Here is a 23,243-nt window from a genome sequence, read left to right as displayed (position 1 = left end):
CATGGAGTGTGTAAGTGTGATTGCATTTGTTGTTGCATTGTGAAGAATATTTGCACTTACACACACACACAATGACTCAAGTCGAAAAATGTTTCGTTTTTGTAGGGCGGCAAATAGTATTTACGCTTGAGTGTAAGTAACTTTGAGTCTCAGTAGGATGGTATTCTTTTGTTTACGAGTAGATTCAAATGTTTGTCAAGCTCTTTGCAATTAACAGTACACTCTGGGGGCTTATCACAAAATAAATAGAGCGATCTCTACAAAATTTAGAATATTTATGTAAAAAGTTCAATATTTTTACTCAGCAGTTGCTATGTTTTTATTTTTAAAGATTCATATGGGATGTAAACAACATACCCAATAGTCTAAGTGTGTACTTAAATCGAACACTTAGAGGGAAAGCAACTGACACATAACAAACAAGTCACGTAAATAATTGCACGGGCTTAAGCAGCGTTTGTTGTACACATTGAGAAAGAAGTATGCATAAAATCCTTCCATGCTGGCTTCTTCATTCTTAGATTTTCTCATCCTTGAGCTGAATAAAAAATTTACACAAATATGTGCCATGAAATTCTTCATGTATTTTTACTTATCTTTCATTTTTTTTATTCAGTCACAAAATTATTTATCTCAACGTGCTGCTTTACATTGTCATTTTGTGTAAAGTGTTTGTTGCACTGGGTGCATAGACAACATTCATGCAACAGCAGCATAAATGCATTTTAATTTAAAAATTTTCTTGTTGAATACAACACTTTAAATATGCAAAACTGAATTTCTGTAACAAGTTTTGTATTGTACTGAAACAGCAAAAAAATAAAAAAATACCTTCAGGCTTTTTATAACATGTTTTTTTTTTGCGAAATCAAGTCAGTTAAAGTCTGAACTTAAAGTTTTCTTTGAAGTCGAGATATTCATTTTCATTTTCTATGATAAGTATGACGAACAAGTAGATAAATAGCATATGATTAACGCTTTAATAAAGATATTTAGTGAAATAATTTATGCTGAAAGTACAACTCCTAGCAAAGTAGTCAAAGTACTTGCATGTATGACCTGAGGACAATGTCTGTGCAGCCTGTGTTATTTAAAATGAGTGGAATGGGTAATTTTTCATTTTAATTTAGATGTAATAAGTAGATCATAAGTTGTTATAAGTGAATTGAATGAGTATGATAATAATAGTTCATTACATTTTTTTATGGTTGAATTAAAAAAACCAATGAAATTTAATTGAGACTTTCTCATACTTTTATAAAAATATCAGCACGAAAAACTCATTGCAATTAAGGCAGCATGAGAAAAATTTCATAACTTGAAACTTGCTGCTAAGAAATCAATTCTAAAACTGCTAGTTTATAAAATATTATTCCTTCATTCCCGCAGAACAAAATGTCCCCAAATGTCAATCACCTTTGCCACCCATGCCATTACCAAAAATAAATCACCATCAATTTCGCTCTATTACCAAATTTCTCAAAACTGTCCAAATAAAAACCAAAAAAGAGGAAAATAAATATCTGCAATTTATAGATACTTTTAAATATCAATTCTTTTCTTTTAATAATTCAACACTCTCACGTAAACAAAACCAACTAAAAGGTGAAACAACATCTAGCCACTCAATAATCAGCGACATGTGCTTGATATGTAAAAAAAAAAAAATTCAAATAAAAACTGTTCAAGCAGCCAAATTTATTCAATAACAAACTAAAAACCACAAAAATACTTACACTTTCATGTGATTCAAGACACGATTGTGGCTAAAAGAAATGTTCAGGCAATGAGTTGCATGCAAAGTAACCGCAATGTGAACACAGTGATGTTAAGGAGTGATTTCGTTGTGCATAAAAAAATAAATATTTTCATCAAGAAGTTATTAAATAAGATATAATTAGAAAACCTACTTTAACAAAATTATAAAACATTTCCTAAAAAATTCAAAATTTCCAAGAAAAGTATTAGAAACTGCCCTATAATAACTAATCGTAGAACAAATGTAATCAGAAACGCTTCAAAGCGTCATATCCGCACAGAGAAAACAGATTCGAATTTGTTTCCAATCGAATGATTCGGTTGCACACATAGAATTTTTCAGTTCTAACAACAAAAAGTCAGTTGATAAAGAAGAATTTCAGTTGAGGCAACCAAACTTTAGTTACCTCTTCCAAAATATGGTAGCCACAACTGTAAAATTCGGTCACTAAGATAGTATCATTCGATTGGCAAAACAAATTCGGTTGCTATTACGAATCTGTTTTCTCTGTGCGGGAAGTTTTGCTTTACTGAATCACACTGATTGCTCACCAAAGCATGTGATGGATGTGTTCCATCGGTTTCAATGTGCGATTGATGGTTTGTGTGATTCAGAAGTGGTGATTTTGATACAGAAAACCAAGATCCCCTATGTCAGACAAAAAAGTTTGAAGGCCAAGAATTGGAGGAATTACTCCATAATGATCGTTGTCAAACTCAATAAGAGCTTGCAAAATCATGGAGAGCTACTCAGGAATCAATTTCAAAACTTTTGCGAGCAGCAGGAGATTCATCAATAAGTAGGGAAGTTGGGTTTTGTACGAATTAAAGCCAAAATACCTTTAAAGACGATTTGACAAAAGATTATTAGCAGTTTTTTTGGCTCGGAATCCATATGTTGCCAGAAAGATGGGAAAATGTCATAGCTAACAATGGCCAATACTTTGAAGAAATTTATATTGTACAAATGTTTCAAAAAACCAGTATTTTTAAGTTATTCTCCCAATAAAATCATTAAAAATTAATTCTATTATTTTCCATTGGAAAAATGTACTGTGAATGTTGGAAACAATAAAACGAATATTTTTCCAAAACCTCTATTAGGTATGTTGAACAACTAATGTAACGGCCGCTGAATAATTTCATATATGGGGCATTTCATGTCAAGTGAACCAACTTTTGAATTCGATGTTTTCCGATCGGAATGAAATTTGCACCAAGGTTAGTTCTATTGGATAGTAACTCAGACACAAAAATTGTGTGTTTTGAGTTACAAAATATTTATTTTGATAGATATCCCACTCGCATCCCACTAAGCGACCAAATAGGTCTTCAAGGAAAATATCTAAGCTTTATTTTAAGAAAAAAAAGGGACCATTTAAAAAAAAATCAAAAAAGTTTTTGATTTCGGAAAAAAAATATTAAACATTTTTTTTTTTTTTTAATATTGTTACGAAATTATGCTTGAATTCAAATATAACGATTTTAAGGGTTGATTTAAAAGTAGCATAATGCTTTCAAATAACAGTGCTGTAATAGCAAACTGTAACATATCTGTGGGCATTATTAAATAAAAGCTTTCAGTTGATTTGATCGTAAGTTGGCAACGCTGTATTCGAATTTATAACCGTGTATAAAAAACATTGAGTGACTATTTAATTCTGTTGTTGTTTTACATTTAAATAAATAAAGAGTTGTTACCATTTTCAAACTACTAAACGGCTTTTATTTGCAATCAAAAGTATCCGGTTTATTTAAAGAAAATAAACAAGCGTTTTGAAAAGGTTAAAACGTAACAATATTTTTTAAAATATCTAAGCTATTTGAGACACATTTTGCTAAGAACAATAGGTAATAAGACACATGGATAAGAAAAAACACCTGCTTGGCCAAAATGTTATATTTTGACCGCCTCTAACTGAGAGAGTTCTCCACCGATCGTATTAAAAAATTGTGTCTAAGTTACTATCCAATAGAACTAACCTTGGTGCAAATTTCATCCCGATCGGGAGACATCGATTTCAAAATTAGGTTCACTTGACATGAAATGCCCCTATATATTAAGCATATTTTCCACAAATATTTAAAAGTTGGTTGACTTGACATGAAATGCCCCATATATATTAAACATATTTTCCACAAATATAAGTATTCTATGTATTGTTTTAAAAAAGAACCAAAGAAGCAATAAAAATTTCTCATCTGCTTCTTGGAACTAGTTCCAAGCTTGACAATTTCAAAAAAAAAATCACTGATGAACGACTCATTCTAGAAAACTTCATACGAATGTGTGTCTATCCCCTAAATATTATCTAGAACTAGTTCCGAGGCTGACAATTTCAAACCAAAACTGTTTCAGAACCATTCCAAATAACAGCTATCTTCGTTATAACTAGTTCTGGAGGTGATGATTTTCTACACAAATCATTGGTCGCAACTCTAGAACGAACACTGCCTATATGCTTGCATTCTAGAACCACTTGTAGTTTACTAGGAAAATATTAAAAAACACTTTTAATTATGCGCATAGAGAATAACCGTTCAGAAACTCAGAGAGTTATCGAACCTAAAAACTTCTGCAAGTATTTAATGATTTTTATGAATCAACTGTAAATGAAAAATTGATCTGAACTTTTGAAGGTTTTTTGCTTGTTGGTTTTCTGTTGGCAAATGGGTGCAAAAGTTATGAAAACAGGCAGAAATACCCATTATTCAAGGATCCATTAATATGCATTTTTGACTTTGAGTAGCGACAATTGACAAAAGAATCAGGTTTATTTTATTATGATTCCATAATCTCTATAATGTCAGAAGATGTACTTTCTATTCAAAACAAACATAAACTGCGATGTTCTTTGGCTTGTCTGCAGAAACATCCACAGAATTTGGTGAGAATAGAACCCGCAACCCTCATACTGTTAGTAAAGATATCATCTAGCATATTGGGGTATGCTGTTTTCGAACTCGTTTTGAGATGTTTCACTGGCCCTACCTGAAAAAAATACTTGTTGCGACCAGAAAAGTAATATTCACTCACCGATCAATGACTGACAGAAAGTTAACTTGTACATGGGATCCACACTTCGCCCCGATAGACCAGTCGATAGTGTGCTGAGCTATTCATCTGAGGGTTGCGGGTTCGATTCCCGCAAAACAAGAAAAATGCTTAGTTTGTATTTAAAAAAAAAAAATTGGCAAGCTTGATTCAAATATCTCTCACGAACAGGACACTTAATAAAACTCGTGTTTAGTTGTTGTTCACGTTCATTAAATGATCGATGAGTACAATGGAGACAATCTACTAGAGAATGATGTCGTATTCATCGTGAATACATATATTAAACTTCAATATTCCTAGATGGTATCACTCCATTGCTTTTCCGTATGGTTATTTATAGATCCTTCAAGAATACATGGAAATATTTTTTAGGTATAACACTTGTTTCTGTAGGTAATTTTAATGCATCAAGCATTCATTCTTTCTGATCAATTATATGTGAAAACAAGTAAGAAAGTATGGTCGGTCAAGCCCGACCATATAATACCCTACACTAAATAAAAGAGCAAAAACATTTTTCTTTTAAAATTTCAATAATTTATATTTTTGAGTGATTTTCGGAAGTGGGCCTTATATGGGGGCTATGAGCAATTATGGACCGATCACCATGAAATTAGGTCGTGTGATTTATTTCTATATTAAAGTTGACTATGTTGAATTTTGTGTGTATAACATTTTTAAGCGACTTATGCACGTTAAAGTGATTTTCCGAAGCTGGTAGATATGGGAGCTACTATGACTAATTATTTACCGATCGTAACAAAATTTGTATATATAAAACTTATTCGGAGCGGAATTTGTGGAGATAGTTATATAAATTAAACACTTATGACCGATAAAGTCCAATTTCGGAAGGACATTAGCATGGGAGCTAGGTGAAATAATGGACTGATTTCAGCCAGTTTCAATAGGCTTGGTCCTTGGGCCGAAAAAATACTATGTACCAAATTTGATCGAAATATCTTCAAAATTGTGACCTGTACTCTGCGCACAAGGTTTACATGGTCCAGCCAGACGGACGGACAGACATCGTTTAATCGACTCAGAAAGTGATTATATACTTTAATGTGGGTGTTAAACTAATATTTTTGGGCGTTACAAACATCTGCACAAACGCATTATACACTATGGTGGTGTAGGGTATAATTAAATACAAATAAGTTATATATTATATACAGAAGTCACGTCACCACATTTTATAACGATCGGTCCATAATTAGTCAGAACTCCCAAATAAGGCCTACCACTGTGGTTCCAAATCAAAATCTAGGTGGACAAAATTATGAAAATCGGTATCTTCAGAATTTGGAAAAACTAAGTTTTTCGGAAGCTGATAATCTGCTCTCCTCCAATACAAATGGATTTTTCAATTGGAAATTTCGTTTTCTCGACAGAAGCGCCAGAAGTTCAACAAATTTTGAATCATATTTTCGTTAATTTTTTTTTTAATATTTTACTGCTTTACTAAATGGTTTTACCATATAGAAATTCATGCTTCAAAACACAGATAAATATTGACATATGATTTTATTAAGTGTATATCTTATATTTATGGGCCTCTCCATTTTCCTGTTATAGTCCTTTAAACTTGGGTCTCAAATAAACTGATATTTTTTTCTAAGAATATTATATAGCTTGCCAAAAAAAAAAGACCGTCGAAGCCTAAATCATTTAAAGAAACTTCTGGGGAATGTCTTTGTAAAAAAATTGTAGACGCCAGCACCCGCCGAAATACTTTTTTTAATTTTTACGGAATGAAATTTTTAGAAATATTTCTTTATTTATTATTGATTTTTATATATCTAGACCCTACTGTAACTTGAAATATAGTAAATACAGATCTTTTTAAAAATTTAGTTTCAGAAAGACATGAAAACGTATTTTTTTAATTTTTTAATAATGTTTTTTATATGTATATCTAGACCCTACTGTAACTTGCAAAAAAGTTTATATTCTATATAAAAAGATCGCCAAATAATTTTGTCCACCTAGATTTTGATTTGGAACCACAGTGCCTACTTTCGAAAATCATTTCAACGAGATTGCTTAAAAATTTTGGTATTCAAATAAAATTCAACACAAATAAGTTTAATATATACAGAATTTTGTGGCGATTGGTCCATAATTAGTCATAGCTCCCTTATAAGTTTTAAAACAAAACTGTTTATAATCATCTTGGTGTAGCGTATTATATGATCGGGCTTCAACGACTATACTTTCTTACTTGTTTATAATATACATATTTGGTATAACAAAAATGTATAATTTTAATAAAAATCTCTAGAACTAACTCCATTAAACTCCTGATTTATAGTAGTAGTAATAATTGTTGCTGTTACTGCTGATAGTTACTGGTTAATACTTATTATTGTTATTATAGCAGATGATGACGATCATCAGCACAACAAACACTTATATATAATAACAACAACTACCACAACAACAACATCTTAACATTTTAACCAATATTGAGCAGGCGCCTGAGCTAAGAAAATGCTATACACGATGATGGCAAACGACAATTGAAGCAGCAATAATATAAACACAATAAACGACGACAATGTTGAATCAGTAAAAGAAGAAGCAGAGGAGGAGGAGGTAGAAAAAAAACAGTTTCAATTTCATTTTTAAACAAATGTTTGCCGCTAAACAGAGTTTAATATACAAAAAACTTTCAAAGCAAACGGTACGGTGTCTATGCTTAATAAAACCGACAATAAAATAATAAAAAACAATAAAAATATATTTAAATTAATTTAAAAAAAAAAAATAGTTAAATTGTGGATTTTTATTTAAATAATCAATACTAAAATAATTAAAAAAAGGAATATTGTTAACAAAAGAAAAAAAAACAAATGCAAAACAATTACATTTCTATAAAATAATAATAAACTAAATACCTAACATGACTTTCATCAAAATACTGTGCTTCGTATTAATCGTTGTGATCTGTACGGTTCTCGTAGAATGTCGCAGTTATAATAACGGTTTAATATTCTATAATTTAGAAAATCAACAGACTTACCTACCACCCACTATATCGGTATCGCGCGGTCGTGGCCTGGCCAAATTCCAATATTCAGCACGCGGCTCCATTTGGTCAACGTTTGGGAAACCCTGTGACTGTGAAGGCCCCTTGTGCGGCTGTTGTGTTGGCATCAAAGTGAAACAATATAATTTTGATCAAAAAAGTACGTGATACAAATACGAGTCAGAGTATTTTCTTCTGCAACTCATTTCAACTAAAATCAATTCAGTTCATTCCATTTAATTTCATTTCATTTATTATTTCCAAAAACACTTTAAATCAAATTCACCATTTAACACAGTAAACGACTTGAGCCAATCTGAAAAGCAAAAAAACAAAGAAATCAAAAAAAAAGAAAGATAAGAAAAATTAAAATGAAAAAGTTAAACATTTAATTGAATATTTTGTGCATGAAATATATATTTTTTTTTATTAAATTCCGTAAGCGAAATGACTAAAATTTTTATACAATATAAAATTTATTTTTGTTCGTTTTGTGTGTGAATTGTGTGAGAAATTGTTTGTAGATGAATATTTAAAATCTTTTCTTGTGATTTTATTATGTTTGTTGTTGTGGCTGTTCAATTATTTTGGTGAAATTGTTAAATGCATTAATTACAAAAATAAATTTATTTTTTTTGGACGAATGTTGCACTGTTTTCACTTTCTGGCAGATGTAATGTCAACATTTAGCTTAAACAGTTTTGTAAGTGCTTACATTTTGTGGGAGAAATGGTGGAGTTTTATTTCGTAATATTGAAATGATGCAAATTAAGTGATTAAATAGGAAATTTTGTGTGGAATACTGATCACTCTGTTTGGTTAACAGAGTAACTAAGAATATATATTACTGAAAATCATATTGAAATATTTAGTTCAGTCCAAGATTTCAAAGCTTTCAGAATTCATAAAATCGGTTCATAAATGGCTCAGATATGTATAGACGAAAAAACAAAGCAGTTCCTATCAGTTAGGGTGGCAACTAGTTATATAAGTAGTTACGTGACTAGTTGTTTTAACACGTGAATGTCCTAAACACTGTCTTATAGAAGGTCCAACGCATTTTATTCACTTTCAGGTTTACATAAAGTCAGTTCCATTACTAGCTACCTAACTGTTTACTTGGTCAGCTACATAACTAGTTATGTAGCATGTACGGTTACAATAAGAGAGCTATGTATATTTGGCTGTGCGGAATCTTATATACCCTTCACCAAATTATACTTTAAAATAAAAGGTTAAATATTTTTAGAACAAAATTTAAAAAAAAATATTTTTTTTTAATTTTTTCTAATTTATTAGTGAAAAAGATTTTATGGTAAAAAAAATTATTTTAAATTTTTTTTAATTTAAGAAAAAAAAATTTTTTCGAAATTTTTTAGTGAAACAGATTTTATGAGAAACCTTTTTTTTGGGTGAAAAAAATTCCGTTTAAATTGCCTATATTAATGACTTAGTAATCCAGATATAGATCAAAAATAGTAGGTCTAAAATCGAGGTTGACCTGTTTTTTCCTTATATCTCAGCCATTTGTGGGCTGATTTCCTCGATTTTTTTTCTTGGACCAGCACTCAGGGGATGACCCCTGCTAAGCATTGTATTGGAACTAGGAAAATAGGTTATGGGAGGGAGGATAGAGGGAGTAGTGTTTGTGGACATTTGAATTTTCCTATATTGAAAGTGACAGGAAAGACTTCTGGAGGAAACTATTCCACATACGGATAGTACAGCTAAAGAACGAATTTTCCCTGTAATGTATTGTGCGATCCACTGTCCAGTCGACAACGAATTGATGTGCCCTTGCCGAAGAGCGTGTGTTGTGTAAAAAACTACGGGTTTCGGGAACAAGTTCCCTAATTTCAGCAGAGCACATACCATTGTAGTATCGGCAGAACAGTGAAACACAACCCACATTGCGACGATGTTCCAGTGAGTCAATAGAGCTGGATACCCTACTGTCACCGATAAGCACCTTCGCCCTCTCCTGTATGCGGTCGATTAACTCCAAAATAGACTTCGAAGCACCGGCCCACACATGAGAGATGTATTCCATTTTAGATCGGATATATGTGGTGTAAATAGTTAGTAAGGCGATCAGATGGAGTGAAGTATTTCTTACACCGTTTTAGAAAACCAAGGCACTTGAATGTTTCTTTCGACACTCGAAAAATGTGTTTTGTCCAGCGGACATCGCACTGAATACTCATGCCTAGAACATCAAGAACTTCTGATTCCTTAATATTTACACCACCCATAAAAACAGATGGAGCAACATGATCTGTTGTGCGTTTGTGAGTTAACATACAACATTGAGTCTTGCGTGCATTGAAATCGACTCTATTCGCACAAACCCCATTCAGAGATTGTCGCAAGATCTTGGTTGAGCGTATCATTCATATTTTGCCCCAATCTCCGACAATCTGGGTCTATAATTGAATGCATATGAATGGCAAATGTTGCTGTCATCCGCAAACGAGTAGATAGGGTTGGAAGTTTGACGTAGAAGGTCGTTTATAAAGATAAGAAATAGAGTAGGAGAAAGGACTCGTTTGATGAAATTCCATCTATAACAACTCGTATAGTGCGATCTCTGAGAAAGCTCGATATAAATCGAGAGAAGTTATTACCGACTCCAAATTTGAAGGGTACATCTCTGTCATTTATTCTTATTGCTTCGAAAATGTCGAATTTGTACCAGCGATGTTTTGCTTTACTTCTTTAATTTGAAGCAAACCGATTGCTTAACAAAACTTATGGTGAATGTGTTCCATCGGTTACAAAGTGCGAGAGATGGTTTCTTCGGTTCAGAAGTGGTAATTTTGCCACGGGTGGCAAAGATCGCCCCAAAAAAAAGTTTGAAGACCAAGAATTGGAGACATTGCTCCATGAATATTGTTGTGAAACTCAACAAGAGCTTGCAAAATCATTGAGTGTTACTTAAGCAGCAATTTCAAAACGTTTCCGAGTAGCAGGATTCATCCAAAGGCAGGGAAATTGGGTACCATACCGAATTGAAGAAGAGCGATCTTGATAGACGATATTGTATGTCCGAAATTATGCTTGAACGCCGAATCGACACCAAGGCTAAGTATTCATGGGGCTAAGGTAATGGTCTATATTTGGTGGGACCAAAAGGGTCCTATCTATTCTGAGCTGCTGAGATCTGGCCAGACCATTGCAAGGAACCTGTACCGCACGTAACTGATTTATTTGAATCTAGAATTTGCCGAAAAAGGCCCAGAATATGCGGCCAGATATGAAACCGTAATATTCCATCATGACAACGCTCGGCAACTTTATGCAATACTTGTTAAAAACTCTTTAGAATGAAGTGGCTGGGAGGTTTTGCCTCACCCGCCTTATAGTCTAGACCTTGTTCCGTCCGAATACTATTTGTTTCAATCGATGCAGAATGCTTTTTCTGTGATATGCTTTACTTTGGAACAGACTATTCGATATTCGATACTTAATCATTCTAAGTGTTAAAGAAATATTGTCTTTTAAATTTGCTCCTATAACATCAGTTGATTTCGAAAGAACATTTTCTACCGCTCGAGGACTTTTCATAGCTTAAGTTCCTATTGTTTTTATGTTGTATTTATTATACCCTTCACCTTCGTGAGAAGGGTATATATAAGTTTGTCATTCCGTTTGTAATTTCTACATTTTTCATTTCCGACCTTATAAAGTATATATATTCTGGATCCTTATAGATAGCGGAGTCGATTAAGCCATGTCCGTCTGTTGAAATCAATTTTCTGAAGACCCCAGATATCTTCGAGATCCAAATCTTCAATAATTCTGTCAGACATGCTTTCGATAATTTTGCTATTTAAAATCAGCAAAATCGGTAAACAAATGGCTGAGATATTAGGAAAAAACCAAGACAACCTCGATTTTTTACCTATTTTTGACCTATATCTGGATTATTAAGACATTAATATAGACAATATGGATATCTAATGTTAGAAATTTCAAAGACATTTGCAACGACGTATATAAGACCATAGTAAGTTGGACCTACAATGGGTCAAAATCGGAAAAAAAAATTTTTTTCAAAAAAAAAAAATTGAAAAAACAAAAAAAAAATTTTAAAATTTAAAAAAAAAAATTTTAAATTTAAATTTAAAAAAAAAAAAAATTGAAAAAAAAATTTAAAAAAAAATTAAAAAAACAACTGGAAAAAAATTAAATTTTGTTTACCTAAAAATATTTAAAATTTTGAAGTATAATTTGGTGAAGGGTATATAAGATTCGGCACAGCCGAATATAGCACTCTTACTTGTTTTTTGTTATACTTGTTTAAGTTCATGTTATTTTTGTTTATTTTATGTTACTTTACCTTTTTAGAAATGAATTGTATTGCTTTTTTTTAAATAAAAGTATATTTTTTGGTTAAAAATGATGTAAAAGTTTGTTTTTTTAAGAGCATATTTTTTTCAATTTTAGGAGCATAATTTAAAGTTTTTACTGCATATTTAAAGCGCTTAGAACGCTTTTTTAGAGCATATTTCCGTTTTCCCTGGTATTAAAAATGCTCAAAAGAAAGCAATGTTTATTGAAAACATTGAGGAACGTGGTGTTAAAGATGACATTTATGATGATTATATTGAATTACTTAGACGAAGAACATTTGTGATGATATAATTGGAGGCTTAGAAGAACGACTTTATTTCTAACATTATTTAAAAAAGATAAATTATTCAATTAATTTTAAATGTGTGATCGAATATATATATCTTATTCCAATTATTAGAAGAAACAAATTTAATAATTTGCTTAACCTAAACATTAAGATATGTTTAGATGGACTAGAATGGATATTTAGAAAAAATTACACACATTTTTTGCAATATTAGCTTATAAATAAAAATACCCTAGAATGTTATGAAATAGAACCCGGTACAATGACCACAACTTCTAATAATATAAATTTACCTCACTATCCTTCATTTCGCGTTTAGGTTGTAGTTTCAACCAAGTTAACTAAACCTCTCACAGGTTTAATGAAAATTGTCCAATACAACAGCCAATCAGTTTTATAATTATTCATATTTATTTTAATTTAAAAATCCTCCGTTTTCTTAAAAGTGCATTGAATTAACACCTCATTAGCATATAAATAAATTTGTATATCGCTCAATTACTATAATTAACATAAACATACAGCAGCAGCAGCAATAACTAAAGTACATGCAACTACGATGTAGTACAATTTTCTTAAAACTCTTTGTTTAACACGAAAACGCAAACAAACAATCTGCTGAATACTCTCAACAATTGCATTCATTCATTGTCTTATTGTTGCAGAAATAAATAACTATGTATGCAGAAATTTTAATTTATTTTTGCAGATACAAAATACATGTTCACATGTGATACGATTTTACATGATTAAAAAAATATACATATTGTAAATAAATGTATGCAAAATGTATTCAATAAATATACAATATAATAAGGGTACATTGAATGCATTTGGTTAAAAAAACAATATTTACAGTCAATGTTAATGTCACACAAACCATCTGATATTTACATACAGCCAACGTAAAAATAACTGATGTTTACACTTAATTTTAAATACTTTTTCAATGTATTTCATTTTATTTTAATTAAAATTTTTGTTTAAAAATTCATTACAGTTAATTGAAGTTTTTCTTTTATCAAGTATCCATCCACATTGCTGCAATTAGTCGTACTCACATGGCGTTCATGTGTTCCAACATACTCGTACATATGTTCATGTTAATGACAATTGCAATTGTCACATTGATCTAATGAATAATGGATTTTGGTCACAAAGAGGTTGAACAAATAATTACGCCCTTTTCATGTTGTTTGCAATGACAGAAATGAAATAATAATTATTGTCATTTGCTTAAATTTTTGTTTAATTTTCAATAGGCTTTTATCCGATAATTTTATAATAGTAAATCATTTTTAATGTTAAACTCCAAATGACCTTGACAATGATGTTACAAAATTGAAAACTGAAATACTGGCATGTCGTTTACTGATGACAATTGCAATTGAAAAGCCACATAATAATCGTGTCGTTGCACATGACCAAAGCTAAATTACTGCAGTTGACCAAATGGCAAATAAGTGAAATTAAAGGAAATTTATTTTAATGTAATTTATATGAAAATGCATAAAATACTAAGCAAAATTTACATAGTTTAAATAGTCTGTGTAAAAAATGTATCATTTAATGTGAATATTACATTAGAGTTTGTAATATTAAAAATTAAATTCAATACAAATATGAATATGAAAATTTCTATAGAAATGAATATATATTTCTACAGTACTTTTAGTTTAACAGTAATACTTATAAAAATATTTTAAATCAAATCATGATCTACTTATGAATTGGTGGTAATTTTGTAAAATTTTTAGCTTTTATTTTGAAACATTTGTACAATTTAAATTTACTTAAAGTATTGGCCATTGTTAGCTATGAACTTTTCCCATTTTTCTGGCAACATATGGATTCCTAGCCAAAAGAACTGCTCCTCTTTTGATGCCAATTTTGGATACTCTTTTCTGAAGTGAAGCGTATCCCAGAGAGAGCGTTCAGCATCGATCGAAACAAATATTAGTCGGGCGGGGCAAGGTCTGGAATATAAGGCGGTTGAGGTAAAACTTCCCAACCACTTCTTTCTACATAGTTTTCAACAGGTATTGCAACATGTGGCCTAGCATCGTCATTATGGAATATTATGGTTTCATATATAGCCGCATATTCTGTTCGTTTTTCGGCCAATGCTCGTTTCAAACAAATTAGTTGTATTCGGTACAGATTGTCTGTGATGGTCTGGCCAGATTTCAGCAGCTTATAATATATAAGACCCTTTTGTTCCCAACATTACCTTAGCGCTATGGATATTTGGCATTGGTGTCGATTCAGCTTGTTGGACCGGTTTCACGTACAATCTCTTAGGCTTCAGGTTATCATAATGGAGACAGTTTTCATCGCAAGTAATGATTCGGTTCAACATTGATTTTCTTTTATAGCGTTCAAGCAGTATTTCAGACATACAAAATCGTCTTTCAACGTGTCTCAGCTTCAATTCGTATGTTACCCAATTTTCGTGCTTTTGAATGCTGCTGCTTGCAAACGTTTTGAAATTGCAGATTGAGAACCTCCCAATGATTTTGCATGCTCTTGTTGAGTTTGACAACAATCTTTATTGAGTAATACCTGCAATTCATGGTATTTTTGGCTGGCCTGGGCGATCTTTGTCTTCCGTGTCAAATTCACCACTTCTGAATCGAACAAACCATCTCTCGAACGTTGAAACACATTCACCATAAGTTCAATAACCCTACAAAATGACATATAAGTTATTAAAAACAAAAACCGCGTTCAAAAGATATGCATTCTGTTGTAAATCCCGCATTTTTTAGTCAAACACCCAATATATACGATGTATAGATTACACTGTCCGACAAATAGAGAAAAAATTCGTTAGACATGAACCGCATGATTAGGGTTTTTAATTTCCCGACCTTTTTTGATTCCCGGGAATCGGGAAATTTTTTTCTACATTCCCGGGTACCCGGCTATTCCCGAAATATATAATGATACTGTAAATTAGGAATATTATAGCCAAATTTCATATTAAAACCTAGTGTTATAATTATTAAATATCAGAGCTTCGAATTAATTAATAAAATTTGAACTTAATTCGCTAAAATCTTAATCCGTAATTAAAAAATGTCAGCCTCTCATTCCATAAATCCCTTCCTAATACTATTTAATTTTTTAGATTCATTCCAAAGCCTTTGTATAAACTGAATTAATTTTAAAGTTATTTAATAACAGAATTTATTCAAACTTTGAATGATTAAATTTTTATTAAATCAAAAAGAAAAATTTAATCATTTAATAAATTTTTTTAACTATTTTGTTATTGATTTGAAGAAGAAATTTAAAGAAATTAGAATGATTCAATAAGAAATAAATTCTATAAATAATGAATTCTCTTTTTAAATTTTCATACGAAAAACACCAGATAAATAATAATAATAAGCGGTCTATTATTGCCAAGATATATGCAACAAACTTTTCACTGTTTTTTTGTTAAAAAAAAGAGTTCAGTTTTTAATTCCCGGGATTCCTGACTAAAAATTGGCAAAATTCCCGGGAAATTTGTACCGGGAATTCCCGGGATAAAAACCCTACGCATGATAAATTTAATGGAGAAAAACTGTGTTTTCAGTTTTTCATGTCGTGATCCTGTGCCCTTTTATAAGAACTTCATAGTTTCGAAGAAGTACATTTTTCAACAAATATTTAAAAATACTCCTGCTATTCCAACAATGACAAATTGTATGTCAAAAGAACAAGAAGAGTTGTAAAATATTTTTTATTATCTTTATTTTATCCAGTACGGATCAAAGACGCTAAAAATGTCCTTTAAAATGTTTATCATTTAATATCCTTTAAGATTTTCATCCTTTATATATAAAGGTCAAATTAAAATATAAAATAAAAATTTATTAGTATACAAAAAAGTTTTATTAAGAAAAGTGCATGTTTATAAACTACACCACCGTAGTGGGGGAGGTATAATGGGTTAGGGCTGTTGTTTGCAACATACAAAAATATTTTCCCAACACCCATCTTAAAGTATACCAATCTGCTCAGGATCACTTTCTGAGTCGACTAAGCGATGTCCGTCCGTCTGTCCGTCCATCCATGTAAAACTTGTAATCAAACTACAGGTCGCAGGTTTAAAGATAATTTGACAAAATTTGGCACAAACCTTTATATTGCCCCAAGGACAAAGGCTGTTGAATTTGGTTAGAAGCAGCCCATTATTTATCCTAGCCCCATACAATTGGCCTATTTGAAAATAGTTAAGCTCTCATAAATATCTTAATTATAAACATATTCAAACCAAATTCAGCACAATTAAGTTTTATGTAAGCCGGACTCTCACGACCATTTCGTGACGATCGGTCAACAATATTCCATAGCTCCCATATAAGCAACATTCTCGAAAATGTCATTAATATATATAAATCTCTGAAATATGTCAGTATCCAAACAAAATTCAACACAAATATGTTTCATATATTCGCAATTCATCCCAATTCATCCCACCAAATTTGTGACGATTGGTCCATAATTAGTCATAGCTCCCATATAAGGCCCACTACCGAAAATGTGTGTATTAAAATAAGATTCAACACAAAAAAGTTTCATATCAAAAGAAAACTCTTTATAATCATATACCCGGTATCATAAGGTCGGGCTTGCCCGACTATACCATTTTACTTGTTTATTAAAAAGTCTTCTTCGTCGCTTTTCACAACGGATTTTGTTATATTTTTTTCAATGAAATGTTAAAAAAAATATAAAAAATCAAATAATTCAAATTTAAAATATTTTTTAACACTTAAGTAGTTAAGATAGAAGGATGAAATTTTGGCATGTGGTATTCCATATTTGGATCTTTAACTCACTATTTTAAAAAAAAAAAAATTATTGGAAATCTAAAAGGATATTCAAGTATAAAAATTTGAAAGGACATTTTTGACATCTTTTGATCCTTGAGGGTAAAATAAAAATAATACGAAATATTTTACAACTCTTCTTGATCATTTGACACCAAATTTGACATAGTACGATGATCAGAAGTATTTTAAAACATTTTTTTAAAAATGTACTCCTCTGAAAATTTGAAGTCCTTTTAAAAGGAAATAGGATCACGAAATGAAAAACTGAAAACGCAGTTTTTCTCTATTTAATTTATTGTTTCAGACGTATATCATCCGGTTCGTGTCTAATATTGAGTGTCGTACGGTGTTATATGACATCCAATTCATTGTTTTGAATAGCACCGTGTTTAATTTTAATAAGTCAAATGACTGCGAAATTGAGTTTCAAACTAAATGTCATGGAACGTGAGAAGAAAACCTTGGAAGAAGAGGTCGGCGAGTTCGGAAATTCGTCTATGTTTCTTTCGCAATGAGTGAAAATTGTAAGATTCTTGATACTCGAGAAAGGATTCTTAATTAGAATGGATAGTGGATCATATCTTCCCTGACGTGATGCACGAACGTCTTTATACTGAGGCTCATACCATCTAGATATGCTTATTCTCGTTGTTGTTGTTGTTGTTCTATTTCTAACAGCTAAAAACTATATAGTTTTCTATTCCCCGTGTTCTGCATCGATGTCCAGGAAAGAAAAATTGTGTTACTTCTACAGTATTAATTCATAAATCCATCGACGAAATGAAATAGGTTCGGCTTAGCGGCTGAATATGTGGGCATTTCATAGGGATCCTGATCGTAGTCTGTTCCATGCTCAGTTGTGCCAGGAATATTATTAAGGATATCCTGTCCGCATATTTTTGGCGTCTTCATGAATGTCGCTCAAAGCTGACGTATAAGAACTTTATTCCAATGGATCTTGCAATTATTTCTGTATGTTCTCCTCGTAAACTCGAAGGTACTTTTTGACATGCCTTGGGTAAAACTCCAACTCTGTGATGTTAATGCTATTCCAGGAATACTATTAATTTCCGCGGAAGGAATTCCTTGTTGTCTGCAATGGGCGTTGGCGATATCCATGTGGTATCCTGCTACCGGATTATTTTTGGCGTCTCTATGATTATCATTCAATGCTACGAATTTCGCTGCAATGGATCCAGGATATACTTATGTATGTTCTCCTTGTATACTCGAAAGTCATTTTTTACATGACTTGGCTGAGCCTCCAATTCTGTAATGATAATGCTAGGATAACTGCTCTGATGAAACTTCAGGAGGAACTGTCTTATCAGGATGATTTTGTGATTCATGAGTGGGAGAACGTTCTTTATTCTAATGCAGCTCACGACAGCGAGATTTCACTTAATGAAGGTAACCAATTTGAAGCAGTAACCACTGAACACAACAGTATGTATCCAAATCCCTATATCCATTCCCCCTTGATGCAGGTAAGCACTTTGAGAACCATGTTTCTACTTCGCAACTTGTGCGAGAATGAAGAGCAGAGGAAGTAGAAGCATGATCATTATACTTTTGTCTCTGTGTAACAGAGAGCTTCTGATTATTGCAGTGTTTATCAGGCAGAGATTATTGGCATTGAGAACTTGCTGGCATCAAATGTCGTTTCCAACCCGGCTTTGAATTTCTGAGAACATAAGAAAATCTTGTTTGGAATTCTTCTTTTTACAAGATGGTCTATCATAACATAAGAATCACTACCTTATGAATTCAATATTTTTAAACGGCTTAAGTTTTTCCTTACTCTTCTACAAACTTAGTATCCGACTTCGGAAGCATGCTCAGCGATTCGGCGTTAAATATAATTATTTCTAAGAAAGCTGAGGAAATGAAAAACTGGCGAGGATCGGATGTACTCATAAGTTTAGTGCCTTTAGAAATTAAAAAGTTACATTTCCAAAGTTAGGACTTCTATACAGAAACAAAAAATGCAGGAAACGACTGTCGATTTTCAGTTTAAATTTGAGGCAATATAATTTTAATAAGGTTGACACTGATAACCATATTCTTTAAATTGCCTTATGCAAGTTCGAAATCGATCAATGATTGAGACGAAAGATTTCCCTTACATGATCCGGAATTGTAGATATTTTAAATTAAAGTAAAGGGAAAATATACATAATTTAGAGCCAGATAAGAGCGATCGCTCTTATACATACATTCGATCATTGGTCACCTGTATTGGTTAAAATTTGTTTCTAAAATTAAAGATTGCTCTGAAAGATAATTAACTGAGTTATATTAAAAATATAAAGACTTTTCTTTACCATTCAATAATAGTCCTTCCCTTTTATCATTTCAGTGTGCGCCAATGTCACCTATGTCCCCCGTAAAGATGAAATCCAAATGGAAGTATTTCTCAATGACACCGCCACAGCCAAATATGGCATTGCAGCACGCAACCCTTCACCGCTCTGTGTACCCATCATGATGGGTATACCAATGTCAATGTGTGTACAAATGTCCAATATCGGAGTGCAAGGCGATAACCTAAATATGTGCATGGATTTCCTGGTGCGTCTAGCATCGACACAGCTCTTTGAAATGCACTTTCAATGCATGAAAGTGGGTTTGCAGGGAGCCAGTTGGGTGGGAGCAGATGGTCAACCGGTTATACCAGCAAATGAGGGTAAAATAAAGGAAATAAATAGTAATGAATCGGAGGAGTACTATGATGAAAGTGAAGCAGATGAAGAAAATGAAATTATATCGAAAGAAAAGGAACAGGAAAATGAGGTAATGAATATAGAGGAGGAAGATGTAAATAAAGCTGAAGAGGAAGTGGATTATAATGATATAACGGAGAAAATAATGGATATTGTTAAAGAACAAGAACATGAGGAGGAAGCTGATGCAATGAAAGATAGTGCTGAATTGATGAAGGAAAATGAAATAGAGGGATTAAGTCCCATACAAGATAATAAGCAAGTAGAGGCAATTGTGACAAATATAATGGAGAGTATAAATGCGGGCAAGGATTCAGAAGAGATTGGGCCAAGTGAAATGCCGAATGTGGAAAGTGTTCAAGAATCGAATGTTTTAAATGACACTAAAGAACATGAAGAAACCCCAATTGCTGTAGAAACTGAAGAAAATGATATGGAAAATATGGAGAGCATTATGGAAACAAATGATTTACAAGACTCTGAAATAAAAACCTCAGAGCTTAGTGATGCTGAAGAGAGTAAGGAAGAATCAGAATCATTACAGCTAGAGATAAATGATCTAAAAGATACAGCTGTAGACCATATGGAAATGGTGGATAGTAATGAAAATATTAAAGATCAGGCAAATTTAGATGATTTTTCTAATAACTCTTTGCAAGATGAGCTGCATTTAGAGAATTTGTTTGAAAACTCCCAAGACACACAGCTACAAATTGAAAACAATGTTGAACAACCACAAAAACAGAATAATGAGATTATGAAAGACATGTTTGTACCGACTGTAGCAAGTCAAGAATCTACCATGGACATGGTAGAAGAAACTTATGCGGAAACAACAGAGAACATTTCTGATGATTTGGAATCTGCTAACATTGAAAAATTTGAAATGTTAATCAATAATGATGGCGCACAAGAAGAAACCACTGACATAAACAAAATGGATAATGAGCTAAACAGCTCTTTGGAAATTCTCCAACAGCCAATGGAAACTAGTACTGAACGTTTAATGGCAGCTAATTTAAAACCAACTATGCCTCAAATAGCAGCAACTACTAGTGAAACTGCGGGTATTGATAGCATAGATAATGCTTTAACAACTGCCGCAATTATGACCACAAAAACAACAACAAAAAAGCCAAGTGTAGCGGATAAAAACTCAGCTGCGGCAATAACATTTATTGAAAATACTGATGACGATGATAAAACTAATAATGAAGATGACGAAGACGAAGACAACGTAAATGTCGATGGTGATAATAGTCATGAAAATGACAGTGATTATGATGATGATGAAGAAGAAAGCGAAGAGACAGAAGACGAAACAACAGAGAAAGGAATAGATACTAATGATGCCTTCAACGCTGTTGTTATGCCAACTACAGCCGTTTTGAAACACGAAAATATCATCAACCATAAAGAATCCTCAACAACCGAACAACTGCCAAATGCATCCAATAGCAATGAATCCAACTCTAATGATGAAACAAATGAAAATACCCAAGATGAATTCGAGGCTGAAGAGGAGGAAAATGAAGATGCAGAAGAACTGGCAGAGTCTAATGAACAAATCGAAAACGATGCTGAGGAGGAGTACGATGATGAGTTTGAGGATTACGAAACAACCACAGCAACAGTAGCTGTAAGTGATAATGACACATGTTGCAAATCTGCAATACCAGCTGTCTTAAATGACATGCAAGCCGCAACAATTAAGAAGCATGATGACACCACTAATACCACAGATATTCAACAAACTAATACTGCAGCAACAAGTAATAATTTACAATTTATAAGCAATACCAATACCATGATTAGTAATACCGACAGTAATATGTTAAATGTTGAATCAACTACTAACAAAATGTCACAAATCACTGCTAACCCAGCTGCAGCCACAATTGCAGTGTCTACCACCAGTAAGAGCAATGCAATGCCCCTGCCGTTGGCTCGTAAATTATTTGCACTTCAACGCCAGCAACAGCAGTATCAGCAATATCATCATCGTCATAGTCGTCTACGTCAGCATTACGTTTAAAACACTTAACGTGCTGGAGTGTGTGTGTGTTGCACTTTTATAGAAAACATTATTCATTTAGTTTATTGATGTCAACCTCCTAGTTGACTTTGTGTACAGCAGCATCATACAGTTTTTAAATATTTGTATATAGAAAATAATAATTTATTCTCAAAAGGGAGATAAAAACAGCACTGGTTAACTATGTACATAATTAGAAAGCTTATGCAGAAAAAGAGGAAATATATTAAACTAAAGAATAGGGAGATCCTTAATTTTTTATTAACTTATATCAAAACATATCATATACTCTAATTTAACTTAGTTACCTAGTTTCCATTTGGAGCATTTCTAATTAATTGTTCATTGCAGTCTTCTTTTACAACTCATTTACTTTCTTTTATTTATTTTAATTAAACAAAATTGTTATCGTATAAATACATTGCTTGTATTTATGTAATTATTTTATTAATTACTCTACTGACTAATGTTTATAATTTATTTGTTAATTTGTTATTTATTGAAATTGATCTTATTGTTAATATACTCGTTTGTTTTACTTTATTTAAACGAAAATTTAGGTTAAATATTTATGTAAACATTTTGCAATTAAAATGTATTTATTCTATTTAAACTATTTATTAAAATTGGGAAATACTCGAACGTATAGTTATTTATATTTAAGAACTATAAAATACCAAGGTAAGTTTGGATTAATGGCAAAGTTCACTTTAAATATACAAAAATGCATTTGTTTATCAAATTAATCTATCGAAAATTCACTTTGGATTTGATAACATTGCTTCCGTAAAATGTACTCAGAATCAGACCACGATTCCCATGGAAAAATTAATCAGAATCTAATTTCTTTTAATCCAGAAAAAGTACTCAAAATCTAAATATTTTCACTCTAGAAAACGTACTCAGAATCTGAGATCGTTTCCCCTAGATACTGTATTGGGAGTCTGTCTGATACTCAGAATCGGACTAATTTTCCTGGAAAGAGTGCTCTGAATATGTGTACTTTTGCGATTGATGAAATAATCAGAAGCGGACTACTTTTTCTCAATAATAAAATAAAAGTACTCAGAATCTGATTACATTAATTTTAGAAAAAGTACTCAAAACTTTAGCTTTAACTCTAAACAAAGTCCTCAGGATATTACTGCGTCTACTCTACAAAAAGTTTTT

At 32.0% G+C, this 23,243-nt stretch overlaps 1 protein-coding gene across 1 annotated transcript; it reads left to right on the top strand.

The window, feature by feature from the left end:
* The first annotated feature begins 7,721 nt into the window (after positions 1 to 7,721).
* Positions 7,722 to 22,073, top strand: LOC135958404 (protein PFC0760c). The gene is made up of 2 exons (XM_065509308.1): positions 7,722 to 8,007; positions 19,675 to 22,073. Exons 1-2 carry the CDS (start codon positions 7,722 to 7,724, stop codon positions 22,071 to 22,073), a joined length of 2,685 nt encoding a protein of 894 aa, XP_065365380.1.
* Positions 22,074 to 23,243: the final 1,170 nt, after the last annotated feature.

This window comes from Calliphora vicina, chromosome 4, assembly GCF_958450345.1.
Source record: "Calliphora vicina chromosome 4, idCalVici1.1, whole genome shotgun sequence".
NCBI classification, from domain to species: Eukaryota; Metazoa; Arthropoda; class Insecta; order Diptera; family Calliphoridae; genus Calliphora; species Calliphora vicina.
The sequence above is the reverse complement of the archived record's forward strand: the minus strand, read 5'-3'. Positions and strand labels throughout refer to the sequence as shown.

Excerpts from the sequence above, each read along its gene's own strand:
- LOC135958404 (XM_065509308.1), top strand. The coding sequence starts at position 7,722 with ATGACTTTCATCAAAATACTGTGCTTCGTATTAATCGTTGTGATCTGT. Across the intron at positions 8,008-19,674 it reads ATATAATTTTGATCAAAAAA|TGTGCGCCAATGTCACCTAT; the intron begins GTACGTGATACA and ends TTATCATTTCAG.